Raw genomic sequence first — 18,856 nt, forward strand, 5'->3', positions numbered from 1 at the left:
TACAACCCCATGCTCTAAGTGTCTCTGAGACTCTGTCATATTCTGGGACTGGATGACAGGGGATGGATCACTTGATAATTGTCCTGTTCTGTTCATTCTCTTTGAAGCATCTGGCATTGGCCACTGTCGGAAGACAGGATACTGGGCTAGATGGACCATTGGTCTGACCCAGCATGCCTATTCTTATGTTCTTTAATAACCATAAGCCATGATTAAGGCTCATTCCTGCAGCTTGTTGAACTCAGACTGGGCTGTGGTCTGGAAATATTTGAGGTATGGCCTGTATGTGTGTGTGTGATACTTGGCAGATCTGCGTAGTTCAGCTGGTGGTAGTGAATTCACTAGTGGTAATGAATTTACATGACAACTTCGTCACACACATCTAACAAAGAAGTTGAACAGGTACAGGGAAGAGTTAAGAGTAAAGTTGGTCAGAAATTTTGGAAAATACTAATTTGTCAAAACAGAAAGTTTTTGTAGGAAAGTGTTGGTTGTGACTAATTATTTGACTAAGAAGAGTTCAGAAAAAAAGTTTTGAAATTTTCTGAAATGTTTCCTTTGATATCTTCAACAAAAAAAATCACATTTTCCGGTTTTAAATGTCTTTTTGGTTTGAAATTTAAGCTAATTAGAATAAAAAACATTTTGAAAATATCAAAACAAAATGGCCTAGTTAAGGCACCTAGTGGACAAATGAAGCACTGTTTGTGAGTAAAACTGCTGGCTTGTTGAAGGTTTAAATGTAGCTGCAGTCTGGGTTCTTTGAATTATAAAAGTGCTACTGCTTTTATTATTTAATATCCATTCCTGCTCAATTCCAAAGCAGGAGTTATATGATTATAAATATAGTAATAAGAATTTGCTGAGTTTGAGTCCACTCACTATCACCCCACAAGGAGCTGACAGATTCCTGGAATCCAAAACTTTCCTGCCTGTTTCGAAGCAATGACAGTGTTATACAGGGAATTTAGCTGAAAAGCATGCAGGATCCAGCAGCCAAACTAGAAGGCCTTGCAGAATTTCTGGGCTATAGTAAATGCTTGACAATACATTCATACATTTAAAATCAATTCTTAAAAGAATCAAACTCTAAGGTAGCCATGAGTAAGTCCTTGTAGCCTCTATTAAGAGTTTATTAAATTTAATTTTTACTTGGATATGCTCAGAGATGCACTTCGGTGTTTAACTAAAGCTTTTAACCCTTTAAACAAAGGGCCAGCCCAGTGGTGGAGTTGTAGCACAATGCTTTGAAATGCTAGAGATCTTATACACAATTCAAGCTTGGTCCACCCCTCTGAAGCCAACAAAGGCTGTGAGAATTTAGTCAGTATGCCCACCTCCTGTAGGAGAGAGGGAGTGCTTCACATCACCCTTCAGCAACCTTTTCAGGCAAAGAAAATCACAGTCCTCTTCTTTGGTTAGAAGAAAGGTCACTCTAATCTGAGATTCTCTCTCTCTCCCCTGCCCCCCACCCCCGTTTTTTGGGGAATAAACCCTTTGAAGGGACTCACTTGCAATAGCTGTTCTGGATTCACTCTTCTGAGATTTGAATTTCCATGGTCATTTTTGAAGTTTAAAAAGCTTTCTTTTCACTTTTAAATGTATTGAAATAAAATGAAGAAGTGATGAAAAACACTTAACATTTTCTTAGCATACTATCTTAAAGGCAAAGTCCACTACCATTGGAACATCCTTGTTTCTTTTATCTACTACTTGGTTTTTTTTGCCAGTGCTCGAAAGTTATGTTTTCAAATTATATGCTCATATTTTGTTATAATTGTGCTGGTTATAATGAGGGCTTATACAAAAATGTTATTATTTCAAGCATAATACTGTTGCCCTTTTTGACCCAAGCAGCTAGTCAGAGTTTGGGGTCCTCTGGGTGTTCCAATTGGGAGTAGAAATTAGTGTTAGGTATTTCTTTGATGCAGTTTTGTGTATTTACAAAGAATGTACAAAGTCCTGTGGTCTCCGAATGCAGAAGGAATCAAATAGCAGGAAACAGCTTCTTTTGCTTACAGCATCAAGAGCACTCTTATGAGCCTGCACTCTGACTCAAAAGTCTCTCTCCAGGTTTTTTCCAGGATCAGCCACCATGTTCCTTTAGGCTGTCTTTTTCTTGTCTGTTCTCAGCTTTTTAGTGTAATCACACACACACATCCATGCTTGCTCACTTCTGGGCAGGTTCACACACTCATTTTGCCTTAGGTGGGGCTTATGCTTACAGTTAGGGTGAGTTCACACCTATCAGTCTCAATCACATAACAAGCTTTCACCAAGCTCATAACAATATGATGTTTACGTGTCAGTTGTTTGTCACATTTTTAATGCTAAGAAATGAAAGGTGAAGTAGGATCAACACTAGAGAAATCTGAGGGCAAAGCTCAATAGTGATAGTTTGAAACCTTGTATAGTTCATGCTATAAATAAATTGTCATCTCTGACTAGCTTATGCTCATATAAATGTGTTAGTCTCTAAGGTGCAACAAGTTCTCCTTTTTTTTTTTTTTTTTTGGAGATGAATGAGTGCATGTTTTAGCTAGACAGATTCTACTTCAGAGTGGCCTCTGCATGTTCCCACATGTAGAATCTAGTCACATACACTGCAAGCTTCTGGAAGTTTTTAGAGAGTGTCTGTTGGAGCCATTCACCTCCTTCCTAATCTTCTCCTTATTCAGGATTCCAAGGATATAAAATGTTAGACCTCAATGTTAGGAAAATATAAAATACCACTAAATGATGCCACTGAATCCTGCATCATAGAGTGTGATCTAGAACAGTAGTCCTCAACCAGGGGTCTGTGGTCTCCTGGGGGGCCACAAGCAGGTTTCAGGGGGTCCACCAAAATAAACTGGGCTTCAGCCCTGGGTGGTGGGACTCAGGGAGGGAGCGCGCGCCACCTCTACCCCCTGTGTCACCTCAGTGGGCCACCCAGCCTGCAGGTCAGCACCAACAAAAAGTTTCACACTAAGTTAAAAAATATATATATTAATTTTTTTATTTCTGTATTCGCAAAAAGAAAAGGAGTACTTGTGGCACCTTAGAGACTAACAAATTTATTTGAGCATAAGCTTTCGTAAAGCTTATGCTCACAAATTTATTTGAGCATAAGCTTTCGTAAAGCTTATGCTCAAATAAATTTGTTAGTCTCTAAGGTGCCACAAGTACTCCTTTTCTTTTTGCGAATACAGACTAACACGGCTGCTACTCTGAAACCTGTTATTTTTATATGTATATTATGCTTTTCTTTTTATATTATATATATATGTGTGTGTGTAACTGTATAACTATCAATTTAATTCAGCTTTTAATCTATTGGGTATGCAGAAAAACAGTTGTTGTGGCACAGGTGGGTCATGAAGTTTTTATAACATATTGGGGAGTGGGGGGGGCTCAGAAAAGAAAAAGCTTGAGAACCCGTGGTCTAGACAGAACTTGTAGCAAACTGGAACTGTTCTGGAAAACTTAAATAAAATGAGAAGTTACCATAATGCTGTAGAAGGTTTCCTATGAATATGTCAGAGACAAATGCATCTTAGCACTGTATGACCTAAAGAACTTCAAGTATCTTATTTTTGAGCGACATTTTTGGAGAGAGAGACTGACTGTTGAAAACCTTACAAAAGCAATGCCTTCTCCAAAATAGGAACTGGCCTCAGAATAAAAGCAATTTTTCAAATAAAAATTGCTTCTTAAATTCATATTAAATATGTAATATAAAGTATATGTCAGCATATTTATGCTACAAGACCATTGAATTTAAAGTCACTATTGAGTCATTTTGATCATTTATTTATTTAGAACATGGAGGCAGGACTTTCAGAGATGAGAAATGAGTTGCAGTCACGTGATGCCCTCTGGAGAGGGATGGAAGCAGAATTCCAGCAGTTGCGTAAAGAATTATTGAAAATTGGAGAATGTAAAAACATCCAAGAAAATCAAATGAAGTATGTATTTGAAAGACATCATTTACATTGTAAAGAATTTGTGAGCTAAATAACTTTTTTCTTCCCTTTGGTTTATATTGGGATTTTTTAAAAGATCTTGTAGATTAGAAAATCAAATTCATGTTTGAATTAATATTTTAGTAATTTTATTTTATGAGATTGTAATCAATAGCTAGACACACAGTTAAACAGTTTTCATGATGCCTAATTGTTTAAAATATGTTTTATATGGCTTTATATGCTCATTTGATTAAAGGAAAACCTTTCCTTTGGTCTAGGTACTCTAACACAGTTTAAAAAAATACATTGATTAAAAAAACAAGACTCTCTAACACTCCCACCCCTTGATAACAATTTGTATGATTTTTACAGCTAGGCTAGTAAATGTTTTTTGCTGTAGCCATGTGGCATTATATGGCATGTGGTTCACAAGTGATTTCAGGATTCTTTCAGCAGACAGATGGTTCATAGATCTACCAAGCTCCACCCTGGTTTAGGTGACCAAATCTTCTGCCTTTTCCATAAGAGGGTAGCCCTTCCCTGATTGAATGGTGAGGCAAAAACTTCTGTAAGCTGTGGCTCATGGCATTGTCTGCCCACTTCATGGGTTTTTCTTATGTAGGAAACAATTTGACTCTCAATAATTATTATTAATGCTTTTTTATGTAAAGGCTTCAATCAGCCTATGCACAATGTATTCAGGAACTGGAAGACAAAAAAGCGGACCTATTAAAGTTAGAACAACACCAGGAAAGTCAGCGAAAAGAGCTAAACAAGGTATTCCACATTTGTAAATATTTTGAAATCTTAGTTGTAATAGAGTTTGTTTGTTTTTAAGTATTAAGGCAAAATCATGACCTTGCTTATATGAATACACCAAAGTGCATAGGAGAATAGCTGCATTTTCACAGGTAGGAAGGAAGCTTATGTGTGTACTGTGTTCCCAGAAGGAATAGGACAGCTGTACACTCAACACTATTGTGTACTGGGCAAACACCAGAACTGGACGCAACATGCAAATAGAGGCAGAGACCCATGTCAAAGGGGCACAGTCATGGAAATAACTCCCCTACACAGACCATTTAGGCCGAAACATAAGCTGCACTGGCTGAACAGTTGGAGCAAGTTAGCATGGGCACCTTGGAATACAATACACATAACACAGCTCAGTGCAGGGCTTCTTTGGCTGAACTGTTTTCAGAGTAGCAGCCATGTTAGTCTGTATCCGCAAAAAGAAAAGGAGGACTTGTGGCACCTTAGAGACTAACAAATTTATTTGAGCATAAGCTTTGGTGAGCTACAGCCATACTTCTCGTACAGGACCCTGGTGAGGTCAGTGTAGCAGTGGCATGAGGTGACATATGGCTTGGTGGGTCGCTATACCAAAAATGGCTGTGTTACTCTCTCTGGTGTGTAGGGGATGCCCTGCCCTTTCTTCACACATACAGCTTACGCTATGACCAGGGATGTGAGCAGCAGCATCTGCAATTGGGAGCAGCCTACGTGGCTGCTGAAGCAGATTTATAGTGACTTTGACATGAGGTCATGATCTATCCCTCAGATGTTTATATCTAAATTTAATTGCTTTAAAATGTTTATATTTTTGTAATAAAATGAAAATATCATCAACTATTGATCATGTTCATTATTATGGGAAACTAATTAAAACAAATTCAGATGTAGTTTGGCTGGTTTTTGTTCTTGCTCCTAGGTAATATGAGACTCTTCTGGTGTTGCATTATTTGTTACTGGCAGAAGGATAATGTGACCCACAATCTCTTTATAGACACTCTGGAGTACGAGACAGAGGAAGGTTTTGCAGAAAATATTACTTTAAATGTTATGTATTATAGCAGCAGTATCTGTCATAAAGTGACTTTGGTGGCAAATTTTTATTCTGTGATAGCTAATACTAATAAGAGCTCTGTTCCATAATACTGTATAAGCTCTTTATTTTTGTGATTATTTCTCATAAAGAACTTCTGTGGGTTCATTTTGAGTTAAATGAGTGCTTTTAAGACAGCCTAAACTAATTTAGAAGTAAGGTAAATACATCTTAGTAAGTAATACCTTTCAATAGATTTATTTTGTCTTAAGGTATAATTATTAAAATTAATATTTTTATAAACCCTATGCTTATTGTTTGTTTGTTGTTGTGAATTTAAATATTATTACCACTTTTGACATCAGGGAAATAGACAAATGAACTAAAGAATAAATTATGGATTGTGAAAAGATGCTGAATAAAGAAAAAAGTTAATTGCATTGAATCATAAAGACAGTTTATTTTAAAATTGCCTTAAAATTGCTGATATTTAGAAGAGTTGGTGTACTGGAATAGGGGAGGAAAAATCACTAGTAGTTGATAAGCGATGTGATCTTATATACTGCATAAACATTGTCTTTGGAAACATATTTGCTACAGATAAGGGACCATCTTTATCAAGAGAAGCAGTCCCATAGCTCTGAGCAGGAAAGAATGAGGACAGAAATCTCTGACCTGACAGAAGAGCTTCATCAGAAGGAGATCACTATAGCAACTATCATGGAGAAAGCTACTCTTCTGGAAAGAAAGTTAAAAATGGAGTTAGAGATAAAAGAAAAATTGTTAGCAAAACAACAGGTAAGCAAGCAAGCAAAAAAAAAAAAAAAAAAAAGACTAGGTCATTCTCCAGCTCAGTACTGATAATGACATACATTGCTTAAAAAAAAAAAAAAAATTACATCTTGTGCTTTAGTTTTCATCGGCCTGCTATTATATTCAAGCTTTATGAAATAATAATACGAAAATAAAGCGAAATGGTGCCAGAACAATAAAGGACCAGTAAATGTCATTTGTGCAACATCTAACTTTAACATATGGTCCCATTTAGATCATCAGTACTGTGGTTACATTTAAGCACATAGAAGATCTTGAAAAATTCTAAGTTGGTTTTATTATGCCTACTACATCATTAAAATTGTTCATTAGATTATCCAGAAAATTTGTTTAATTTTGACAGCTCTTTTTAACCTGTTGATTAAAGAATGTTTATGAAATTGTTTGGAGAAGCCTGTCAGTTGTAAAGCTCGATTGTTAATCTTGCAGTATTGTAAATCATTGTAAACTTCAGTTTTAAAAACAAATAAGCTCCATCCCTTACTCACATATTTGAAAACATCTGGGTAGCAGAAACACAATTTACCCAAACCCTTGAGATTTAGAGGTGCTCATTTCTGCTTATGTTGGGAATTTAATGCTTCTTGTATTCAAGAAAAGCTTTCACTATATTAGTGTCATGATTCTTTATGAATGTTTTGAGTAAAGTATAAAATTAAACTTCTACAGAACTATACTGAATATTTTATAGCTAATATTGTTAAGTTCAACTAGGAATTTAATTTTTCCCCAGTTGTCAGAGATGAGGTATGAAGCTATCAGATCGGAAAACACACATTTGAAGAAGATGATAGAAAATTTGGAGTCTAGAAGATACATGGTAATTTTTGTAGCTGTAAAATATACAAAGCAGTTATTTATGTTTGTTGATGTAATGATCTCGGGGTTAATTAAATAACAAACCAGTGAATGAGAAAGGAATAAGACTTTAATAAAAGAAACTGGAGAGCTTCTGCACACAGCCATGCGGTGTTCCCAACCCTGGCCTCTAGGGAAAAACTCCAAATTCCTACACTAACAACATTGTCTCTTATGAGGGAACATCTCCAAATCACAATCTTTCATAAATATTGTGAAAGTTTGTCCCTCTTTGGTGCCCCGTGATGTGCTGAGATACCACTGAGCCTGTCTGTTATGCCAATCTGGGCACCCTTTGTACTTGTCTTGCTGAGCCAAGCTATTAAGCTTCCTCCAGCACATGGGGTTATGTTATAAACAAGAAATAAGTTTATTAACTACAAAAGGTGAATTTTAAGTGAATATAAAAGATAACAGACAGAACAAAGTAGATTACTGAGCAAATAAACCGAAGTACGCAAACTAAGCTCAATTTACTTAAGAGAATCATAGAATATTAGGGTTGGAAGAGACCTCAGGAGGTCATCTAGTCCAATCCCCTGCTCAAAGCAGGACTCACACCAACTAAATCATCCCAACCAGGGCTTTGTCAAGCCAGGCCTTCAAAACCTCTAAGGATGAAGATTCCACCACCTCCCTAGGTAACACATTCCAGTGCTTCACCACCCTCTTAGTGAAATAGTGTTTCCTAATATCCAACCTAGACCTCCCCCACTGCAACTTGAGACCATTGCTTCTTGTTCTGTCATCTGCCACCACCAAGAACTGCCTAGCTCCATCCTCTTTGGAACCCCCCTTCAGGTAGTTGAAGGTTGCTATCAAATCCCCCCTCACTCTTCTCTTCTTCAGACTAAATAACTGCAGTTCCCTCAGTCTCTCCTTGTAAGTCAATTACAAAATGTAATTTCTTACCTTAAATGTTATTTTAGGCAGATTGCAAAGTTTCTGTGGCTCAGGGTTCCAGTTATATTTCTTTTCAGACTGGACCCCTGTCTCAGTCTGGACTTTCTCCCTGCCTCCCCTTCAAGTGGCTTTAGCGGTCTTTCTTCTTGGGCACACAGGCCATGAAGAGGAGTCCCGTTTGCCTTCCTCCCCACCCTTAAATAGGATTGACATAAGGCGGGTATCCTTTGTTTCCCAAACTTGACCCCCCCGCCCCTTCCTTCCTTCCAGTGGAACCTTACAAGAAGTCCCAGGTAATGTTTAGTATCAGGTGACAAGATCACCTGACCTAGTAGTGTCACAGTTATGTCCCCGAACACCTCCAGGAGGGAGAGAGATTAGTATCTTCATGATTTTGTTGTTCCTTCCTGATAGCTCATCAAATTTGATGGCCTGTTGTCTGGTGGGTGTCTTCCCAATACACACCCAGTTGTAATTGTTACATAGTCCAGATTTCTAATTTTAGATACAGAAATGATACATGCATACAAATTGGATAATCACATTCAGTAAATTATAACCTTTCCAATTGTATCGTACAAGATCCATCTTGCATAAAGTACATCTCCATTTATCATATCCATAACATAAGCATATTTCCAAGAATTCTAAGGCATTCTAATTCAGCTTAATGGAGCTTCCCAACCATTATAAATATAAATATGTAGGTGCCTATATTGTATCTCATTCATACACTTTTATTTTAAACATTTATCAGTGAAATCTGTAGACCTTTTTTTCCCCTTTAAGAACCAGATGAATTTATTCATTAGTAGAAAACAAACATTATTTGCAACTTTAATTACTAACATTATGACAAACTATGCATAAAAAGCTGCTTATTTTGAAGTATTTCCTTCATGGATTTTCATTTGTGTTACATAAGAGCCCAATTCTTTGACGTACTAAGCACCTCCAGTAGAATTCGGAGCTTCCTCAATGTCTGTGGAAGTTAATGGGGGTTAAAGATGCTCAAAACTATGAAGAAGATGCCCAGCATTTTGCAGATATTAGCCTTTAACTAGTTAGCCCTTCTTCACCTTTCCAATTCTTCTAACGCCAAAAATCTGACAAGAGCTTCTTTTTTGTACTAGTTGAAATTTTGGTTGAATCAGTGAGCTTTTGGACCTGCCAAACTAATTCATTTTACAGTAGCTTTTATAATGACAGTCTTTCAAAGTCACCTCTGAGGGTAGTGTTGGAATTGGATTTCAATCTCTAAACTCAGTTACCATTTTTTTTTCTATTGCATCTTTTTGAACTCCAGGGAAGCCTATTTGTTTATAAACAAATGTCTAAGAAGATGTCTCCAGATTTTTTATCAATAGTCTGACATGTCTTTCTAGATGTTTTGCCTTTGACACCAACGTATTGCTACTATATATAGTGTTTAAACGAATAGTCTGATAATGCCTTTGTGTATTTTTTCTTATTATTCTTTAGTGGAAATATTACTTGAGGAAGAAATATAGTTAAATCAACTGCAAGCTTTGGCAGCTAAGGACTGCTTTCATAGCTTAGTTTTTCAAGGAGAGTAATTCAAATACACCAAACAATTTTACTACTCTACTGCCTTGAATGCATTGTTTGTGGAAAAATTCTAATTTAATTTTATTGTGTTTCAAAGGCTATTATTCCCTCTATCCCATTTATGTAGTTCTTTTTCTCTAGAAGCATTTCTACCGGTGTATCATTTACTATGAATGCTGTTTCAGAGTAGCAGCCGTGTTAGTCTGTATCCGCAAAAAGAAAAGAAGTACTTGTGGCACCTTAGAGACTAACAAATTTATTTGAGCATAAGCTTTTGTGAGCTACAGCTCACTTCATTGGATGCATGCAGTGGAAAATACAGTAGGACGATTTTATATACACAGAGAACATGAAACAATGGGTGTTACCATACACACTGTAACGAGAGTGATCAGGTAAGGTGAGCTTTTACCAGCAGGAGAGAAAAAAAACCTTTTGTAGTGATAATCAAGATGGGCCATTTCCAGCAGTTGACAAGAATGTGTGAGGAACAGTAGGGGGGAAAAATAAACCTGGGGAAATAGTTTTACTTTGTGTAATCACACATTCACTCCCAGTCTTTATTCAAGCCTAATTTAATGGTGTTCAGTTTGCAAATTAATTCCAATTCAGCAGTCTCTCATTGGAGTCTGTTTTTGAAGTTTGTTTTTTTTTTGTAATATTGCGACTTTTAGATCTGTTATCAAGTGACCAGAGAGATTGAAGTGTTCTCTGACTGGTTTTTGAGTGTTGCAATTCTTGACATCCAATTTGTGTCCATTTATTCTTTTACGTAGAGAGTCTCGACTGTCCGGTTTGGCCAATGTACATGGCAGAGGGGCATTGCTGGCACATGATGGCATATATTACATTTGTAGTGGGACTGGGAGTGGATGTGTCATTACACAAAGTAAAACTATTTCCCCATGTTTATTTTTCCCCCCTACTGTTCCTCACACGTTCTTCTCAACTGCTGGAAATGGCCCATCTTGATTATCACTACAAAAGGGTTTTTTTTCTCTCCTGCTGGTAATAGCTCACCTTAACTGATCACTCTCGTTATAGTGTGTATGGTAACACCCATTGTTTCATGTTCTCTGTGTATATAAAATTGTCCTACTGTATTTTCCACTGCATGCATCCGATGAAGTGGGCTGTAGCCCATGAAAGCTTATCATTCTTGACGTCTGATTTGTGTCCATTTATTCTTTTACGTAGAGACTGTCCGGTTTGGCCAATGTACATGGCAGAGGCGCATTGCTGGCACATGATGGCATATATCACAAGTACTCCTTTTCTTTTTGTGAATGCTGTGTGATTACATATGGTAACTAAGTATTTAGCAAACAGTGTTGCCTTGTGTTTCATGTTAAAAAATATTAATTCTAGTTACAGTGAAAAAATGCCCATTTAATGATGATTTTATTTTCTTCCACAGACCATAGATTTATCTAACACAGAACATGAGAGTTACACAGCTTCCATTCATGAACTGGAGAGTGAGAATGAAAGGTTACGAAATAATCTTGGTAAATTGCAGAGTGATTCAGAAACATCAATATTGGCTACTCTGGATAGATATGGAGAAACAAAGCACACTAAGCAAATCCAATTAGAAATGCAAGAAAAGGAAGAGAGGTAAAATTTAAGTTGCAAAGATACATTAATTTTTCCATAAGCGTTTCGTAAGCATCTTTTAAAAGAATCAAATCCTGAAGTCCTTACTCCATTTTTGTTAATTTAAAACTCCTACTACCTCAATAGACATTTAGTCCAATTAGCAAGCAAGTAAGGCTGCAGAATTTGGCCAGAATTTAAATTATTAAAACATCTGTTTATTATTTATAGATTATTTTTGTGCTGTTTCTTCTCAAATCAGTAAAAATTTTGAAGATAACAAAGTACATTGGCACCTAATACTGGAGACCCATGGAAGCCAGTGGGAATTTGCAACTGTTTAATATTGCAGAATTGTACTCAATGGATATAAACTCTGGTTTCTGACTTGCAGGCAATATTACAATATAATAACATCGGAAATCTGATATTATAAATTTAGCAATAAATCAGGACTATAATTATAATTTTAGTGTTGACATCTGCTCTTATACAAAAAATTCTCATTTTTGTTTGTCCACTGGTTATGGTGCAGGAACTCCAGTGTGTGCGAGGGTGCCTAACTGAAGAGAATAGAGGAAATTTGCAAGACAATATAGGACTACATCTAATTTTCATATACATTTATATTAATTTTATTATCAAAATATACACAACCATAATTTGTGTTTGCCCTCAATCTTCCTTGATAATATACTAATAGAAATATTTTTTGTTTGTTCTGAGCAATAAAAATTGGCAGTTTATCAGTTTTGTCTTCACCCTTCAGTCACAGAGATAAGTTAGTCAGGAACACATTTTTATGACTCCAGGGGATACCTCTGAACTCTGACACTAACCTGTGCATCTTATGTTGTTCAAATATGAGGGGAAATTATGGTTCCATTTACTTATTTAGATGTGTATACACACTAAAAAAGAGCAAATATCCATGTGTTAGGGGCACCCAGAACATAACTGAAATGTATATCTATCTATCTATAAAAATACTGAAACATATCTAAAGTACAGCAGTACAATTCAGTATGGCCCACTACCAGCAAATCAAGGAATTCAAAAGCTTAAATCGCCCTCCAACAATTCCCCACTCTGACATTTCCTCCCCCAATTTTGAATTCCTGTGAAAAGATGAGCTTTTCAGAATGCCCTGAACATCTTCAAGTTCAGGCTACTTGGGCCAAAACCTTTCATCCCAAACTATTTGCCCAACAAAAAAACAAAAATATACATGTAACGGTGGAGCACCCCCTTATGGCCAGGGATTGCTTTACAAGAACCTTCTCCCTATTAGCCCCCTATTGCAAGCCCCTTTAAGCACTACACACTGTCTTAGTTGTAGCTTACAACACCCCTTTCTGGGTCTGGTTTAATATCAAATAAAGTTCACACAATCCTCACAGTCCTTAATCACAATGAATCCCACACATAAAGTCCAGGAGAGTGAGTTTGTGTGTGTATGGGGGTGGGGGGGATGTGAGAACCTGGATTTATGCAGGAAATAGCCCAGCTTAATTGTCATGCACATTGTGTAAAGAGTTATCACTTTGGATGGGCTATCACCAGCAGGAGAGTGAATTTGTGTGGGGGGGTGGAGGGTGAGAAAACCTGGATTTGTGCTGGAAATCACTTTAGATAAGCTATTACCAGCAGGACAGTGGGGTGGGAATAGGTATTGTTTCATATTCTCTGTGTATATATAAAGCCTGCTGCAGTTTCCACGATATGCATCTGAAGAAGTGAGCTGTAGCTCACGAAAGCTTATGCTCTAATAAATTGGTTAGTCTCTAAGGTGCCACAAGTCCTCCTTTTCTTTTTGCGAATACAGACTAACACGGCTGTTACTCTGAAACCTGTAATTTAACAGTTCATACTTAGCTCCCATTCTTGAGCCACACCCAAAGCTCTTCCTCTGTCAATCTGCTCCACCCAAATCCAGTAATCCTGTCTGGGTGGAGCTCACTCTTTTGGCCCGGGCTTCCCTCTGCATCAGTATCTCCCTTCATCTGACACAGAATGCAATCTATATATTGCCCTCCTCGAGAGAGCTCCTCCTGATTGGCTGGAAGAGAGGCGAGCCCTGCCCCGTCAGACATTACAGAGCTCCTGATCCTAGACCACTAAAGGAACTGTGTTCAAGGGTTTTTCCCACCTTATGCAACTCCTAATATCATATTCTGGGTCCATTTTTCATTCTAACACCTGAAACCAGGTCTTCTGGCCCCCGTATTCTTAAAGGGCTAGTATGCCCTGTTACATTACAGGAATCACATCACCATTAAAGTAAAATGCAGCCATCATTAGGATGACAGGATGGCAGCCAAAGGGCAGCCACCATATAGTATTTTGCACAACAGTGGACATAGCTGAAAATGCACCAAAGGAAATTCTTTTCTCTTAGAGAGTACCATGGGATTATTATTAATTATTATTGATGTAACGCTTCTGCTAGGTGACATCGACAGCACCAAGGGTCTGTTCCATATCTAGGGGTTTCTCTTAACATTACAAAACCAAATTGTCTCCGGCCTCCATCCAGAAATCTGGAAAAACTAAACGCCACCCCTGGGTGCCTCTAAGAGGCAATGTTTCCCCACTTGCAAGCACTGAGTCTGTGGATAACAAAAGAAAACTTTATTAAAAGCAGAGGGATACATAGCATTAACTTGGGAAAGCACCACCACAACAACTCAGAAGTAAGTAAACAATAAGTAAAGTAACTAATTAAAGTACCCTCCCCACAGGATCTTGGGCAGCAGTCCTTTGCCTCAGTTTCCCACCTTGTAATGTGAAAATCCAATGAATGAATATCCCTTAAACATACCACTTCCTTTTTCCCTCCACTGGACCCCACTGATGGTTTGTTGTCTGAGGTTAGTGAAGTGCCACAGTCTAGGGGTGAATTCAGGTGGGACAACCTCCCAGCCCACCGTTGAGGGTTGGCAGAGTGATGCTGTTGACTCTGCTCACCGCTGTTGCTGCCACCTCTGTCGCTACTTGCAGTCATTGCTTCCTCTTGCTTCTTGCCAGCATTGTAGTCACTGGCACTGTTTGCCACTGTCACTCCACCAGTCCATTTGTAATTTCAGCTCTTACTGATTTCACAGGGTAGCAGGCAACTTCACTGATACTGCCTCGTATGCATTATATTTTGTCACAATACTGGCCACACCATGAGGTCTAAGGCTCAGGGCCTACCCCAGCTTATCAGAAACTTCAGCTCTAGCAATCACACAGAAGAAAGAAGGATTCACAACTGAGTCTGATCAGCTCTGTCTAAACACTGGAAAAGGAAGTTCAAATGGTTTTAGTACCCTTTAAATAAGTCCACACAACCAGATAAAAACACCTGTCCACAGCCATCTCTTTCACTTGGATTTGGCATCACTACCACTCACTTAGCGAGTTAATTTAGGGTGATCCTCCTCAATTAAGGCATATTAAATATAGTTCTACTGCTCTTTACTCATACAAGAAGGATAATGATAATACATTACCCCTACATCCAAGACTAAAGTGAATTTTAACCCAGACCAGCCAAAACTGATCACTTGGCAAAGCAGGCTAGTCTGCTGATCACCTAGGTAAAGTAGGTGTGTCTTTGAAAATAAGGTCTTCTCCTGAAGTCTTTCCCCCCAGTTCATCAATTGATGGCAGGGGAGAGCTCATTCAGACAACTACGTTTAGATTGTGATAGCACCTAGGAGCTCCAGTCATGGCTATGCCCCCCTTGTGTTAGGCACTGCACAAACACAGAACAAAACCATGGTCCTTGCCCCAAAGAGTTTACACTCTAAAGATCTTCAGTGACAGGCAGACCAGACAAGAGCACAGTTTTTAAGGATTCAGCAGAAAAACCCACACAAATTAAACTCTATAAAACTCAGTTTATGCTTATCAGCTGGTTGAAGAGCTGTATATATATTCCTTGAATTTTAGTCTTAGTGAGTCTGTTTTTTTCTAACTTGAAGCTTAGAGGAAAATTGTGGCTTTGAGTGCTCTGGAATGCTGTGGTATTGGAGCACTTTGTGTGTTTTAGAAGGAAGCATAACTATGGTGGTCACAATGCCTCCAGGGGCATTGGAGGAGCCTGATGAGGAAAGATGTGGTCTCCTCTGCCTATATTCTTATGCTGACACCAACGAGACTACTCCCATACTTACAGTTAAGCAAGTGCTTAAATGCTTTGCTGGACTGAGGCCAGAGTATATAGTGCCATGTGAGATCATAATGAGGAAGTATATTCTTTGTGCAGGTAATGATGTACTTTGTCGAACCCATTACCGTAATTTGTAAGAGGAGTCTTTTTGTGTCTTTTAAATAGTAAGTGTTGAATGTAACAGTTGAATTACACAGTTTGTGTACTTCTAGCAAGCAGCACAGACTAAATAGTGCTTTTCCCCCACCAAAAAGTAGCATAAACTGAGATTAACACCACACAGCTAATTATAACCCAAAGAACCAAGGAGAAACAAACAAACAATTACCAGCCCAACCATTGCTGATTTTGTTAGGAGACTCAAAATCCTGCTCACTCTATACAAACAGTCCAATGTCTATACAATCATAAAATCTTACTGGGGAAGTTAACTGTCTATATGTTGCAAAGTTCATTCATTGATTAAATCCTCATATCCATATTATTTTATTATCTTTTCACTTTCTCTATAACTTTTTTCATGCGTAACAGCATAGTTTGAAAATATAACATTTTTGAGTCTGTATGTGACTCATCTCTGCCAAATGGAAACTATTGTGTTGTTTCATTGTTCTGTAAAGGGCTCTTTGTATTGGTATCCTTTTCTTCAACGGTGTGGCTCGAATAACGGGAGCAAGATCTGAAGTGAATGACTATTAAACGTATGAAGCTTGTCATGGTCTTATCTTAGTTTACTAAGATAGGCAGAGACGGGCTCCACCTAACGAAGAGAGGGAAGAGCATCTTCACAAGCAGGCTGACTAACCTAGTGAGGAGGGCTTTAAACTAGGTTCACCGGGGGAAGGAGATCAAAGCCCTGAGGTAAGTGGGGAAGTGGGATACCGGGAGGAAGCACGAGCAGGAGTGCGTGAGAGGGGAGGGCTCCTGCCTCATACTGAGAAAGAGGGGCGATCAGCGGGTTATCTCAAGTGCCTATACACAAATGAAAGAAGCCTGGGAAACAAGCAGGGAGAACTGGAAGTCCTGACAAAGTCAAGGACAAAGTGATTGGAATAACAGAGACTTGGTGGGATAACTCACATGACTGGAGTACTGTCATGGATGGATATAAGCTGTTCAGGAAGGACAGGCAGGGCAGAAAAGGTGGGGGAGTTGCATTGTATGTAAGAGAGCAGTATGACTGCTCAGAGCTCAAGTATGAAACTGCAGAAAAACCTGAGAGTCTCTGGATTAAGTTTAGAAGTGTGAGCAACAAGGGTGATGTCGTGGTGGGAGTCAACTATAGACCACCGGACCAGGGGGATGAGGCGGACGAGGCTTTCTTCCGGCAACTTGCAGAAGTTACTAGATCGCCTGCCCAGGTTCTCATGGGAGACTTCAATCACCCTGATATCTGCTGGGAGAGCAATACAGCGGTGCACAGGCAATCCAGGAAGTTTTTGGAAAATGTAGGGGACAATTTCCTGGTGCAAGTGCTGGAGGAACCAACTAGGGGCAGAGCTCTTCTTGACCTGCTGCTCACAAACCGGGAAGAATTAGTAGGGGAAGCAAAAGTGGATGGGAACCTGGGAGGCAGTGACCATGAGATAGTCAAGTTCAGGATCCTGACACAAGGAAGAAAGGAAAGCAGCAGAATACGTACCCTGGACTTCAGAAAAGCAAACTTTGACTCCCTCAGGGAGCTGATGGGCAAGATCCCCTGGAAGAATAACATGAGGGGGAAAGGAGTCCAGGAGAGCTGGCTGTATTTTCGAGAATCCTTATTGAAGTAACAGGGACAAACTATCCCGATGAGTAGAAAGAATAGTAAATATGGCAGGCGACCGGCTTGGCTTAACAGTGAAATCCTTGCTGATCTTAAATACAAAAAAGAAGCTTACAAGAAGTGGAAGATTGGACAAATGACCAGGGAAGAGTATAAAAATATTGCTCGGGCATGCAGGAGTGAAATCAGGAAGGCCAAATCACACCTGGAGTTGCAGCTAGCAAGAGATGTTAAGAGTAACAAGAAGGGTTTCTTCAGGTATGTTAGCAACAAGAAGAAAGTCAAGGAAAGTGTGGGCCCCTTACTGAATGAGGGAGGCAACCTAGTGACAGAGGATGTGCAAAAAAGCTAATGTATTCAATGCTTTTTTTGCCTCTGTCTTCACGAACAAGGTCAGCTCCCAGACTGCTGCGCTGGGCATCACAACATGGGGAATAGATGGCCAGCCCTCTGTGGAGAAAGAGGTGGTTAGGGACTATTTAGAAAAGCTGGACGTGCACAAGTCCATGTGGCCGGATGCGTTGCATCCGAGAGTGCTAAAGGAGTTGGCGGATGTGATTGCAGAGCCATTGGCCATTATCTTTGAAAACTCATGGCTATCGGGGGAGGTCCCGGATGACTGGAAAAAGGCTAATGTAGTGCCCATCTTTAAAAAAGGGAAGAAGGAGGATCCTGGGAACTACAGGCCAGTCAGCCTCACCTCAGTCCCTGGAAAAATCATGGAGCAGGTCCTCAGGGAATCAATTCTGAAGCACTTAGAGGAGAGGAAACTGATCAAGAACAGTCAGCATGGATTCACCAAGGGCAACTCATGCCTGACTAATCTAATTCTATGATGAGATAACTGGCTCTGTGGATGAAGGGAAAGCAGTGGACGTGTTGTTCCTTGACTTTAGCAAAGCTTTTGACCTGGTCTCCCACAGTATTCTTGCCAGCAAGTTAAAGAAGTATGGGCTGGATGAATGGACTATAAGGTGGATAGAAAGCTGGCTAGATTGTCGGGCTCAACTGGTAGTGATCAATGGCTCCATGTCTAGTTGGCAGCTGGTATCAAGTGGAGTGCCCCAAGGGTCAGTCCTGGGGCCGGTTTTATTCAATATCTTCATAAATGATCTGGAGGATGGTCTGGATTGCACCCTCAGCAAGTTTGCAGATGACACTAAACTAGGAGGAGAGGTAGATACGCTGGAGGGTAGGGATGGGATACAGAGAGACCTAGACAAATTGGAGGATTGGGCCAAAAGAAATCTGATGAAGTTCAACAAGGACAAGTGCAGAGTCCTGCACTTAGGACGGAAGAATCCAATGCACCGCGCTACAGACTAGGGACCGAATGGCTCGGCAGCAGTTCTGCAGAAAAGGACCTAGGGGTTACAGTGGACGAGAAGCTGGATATGAGTCAA

General features: G+C 39.2%; 1 protein-coding gene across 6 annotated transcripts in view; it reads left to right on the forward strand.

The window, feature by feature from the left end:
* The window catches only part of DEUP1 (deuterosome assembly protein 1), a 97,032-nt gene that overhangs the window by 50,971 nt on the left and 27,205 nt on the right, over positions 1–18,856 (forward strand). For 3 of the 6 annotated variants that reach the window (XM_073336994.1, XM_073337015.1, XM_073337004.1), the window contains 5 exons: positions 3,802–3,947; positions 4,619–4,724; positions 6,373–6,570; positions 7,340–7,426; positions 11,354–11,553. In XM_073336994.1, the coding sequence (XP_073193095.1) occupies positions 3,802–3,947; positions 4,619–4,724; positions 6,373–6,570; positions 7,340–7,426; positions 11,354–11,553 (737 nt within the window). Of the gene's footprint in view, positions 1–3,801; positions 3,948–4,618; positions 4,725–6,372; positions 6,571–7,339; positions 7,427–11,353; positions 11,554–12,067; positions 12,279–16,308; positions 16,471–18,856 lie in introns of those variants that run through there. The other 3 variants (XM_073337025.1, XM_073337035.1, XM_073337043.1) reach the window with 3 other exon arrangements.

Source organism: Lepidochelys kempii, chromosome 1 (genome assembly GCF_965140265.1).
Source record: "Lepidochelys kempii isolate rLepKem1 chromosome 1, rLepKem1.hap2, whole genome shotgun sequence".
In the NCBI taxonomy this organism is placed as follows: Eukaryota; Metazoa; Chordata; order Testudines; family Cheloniidae; genus Lepidochelys; species Lepidochelys kempii.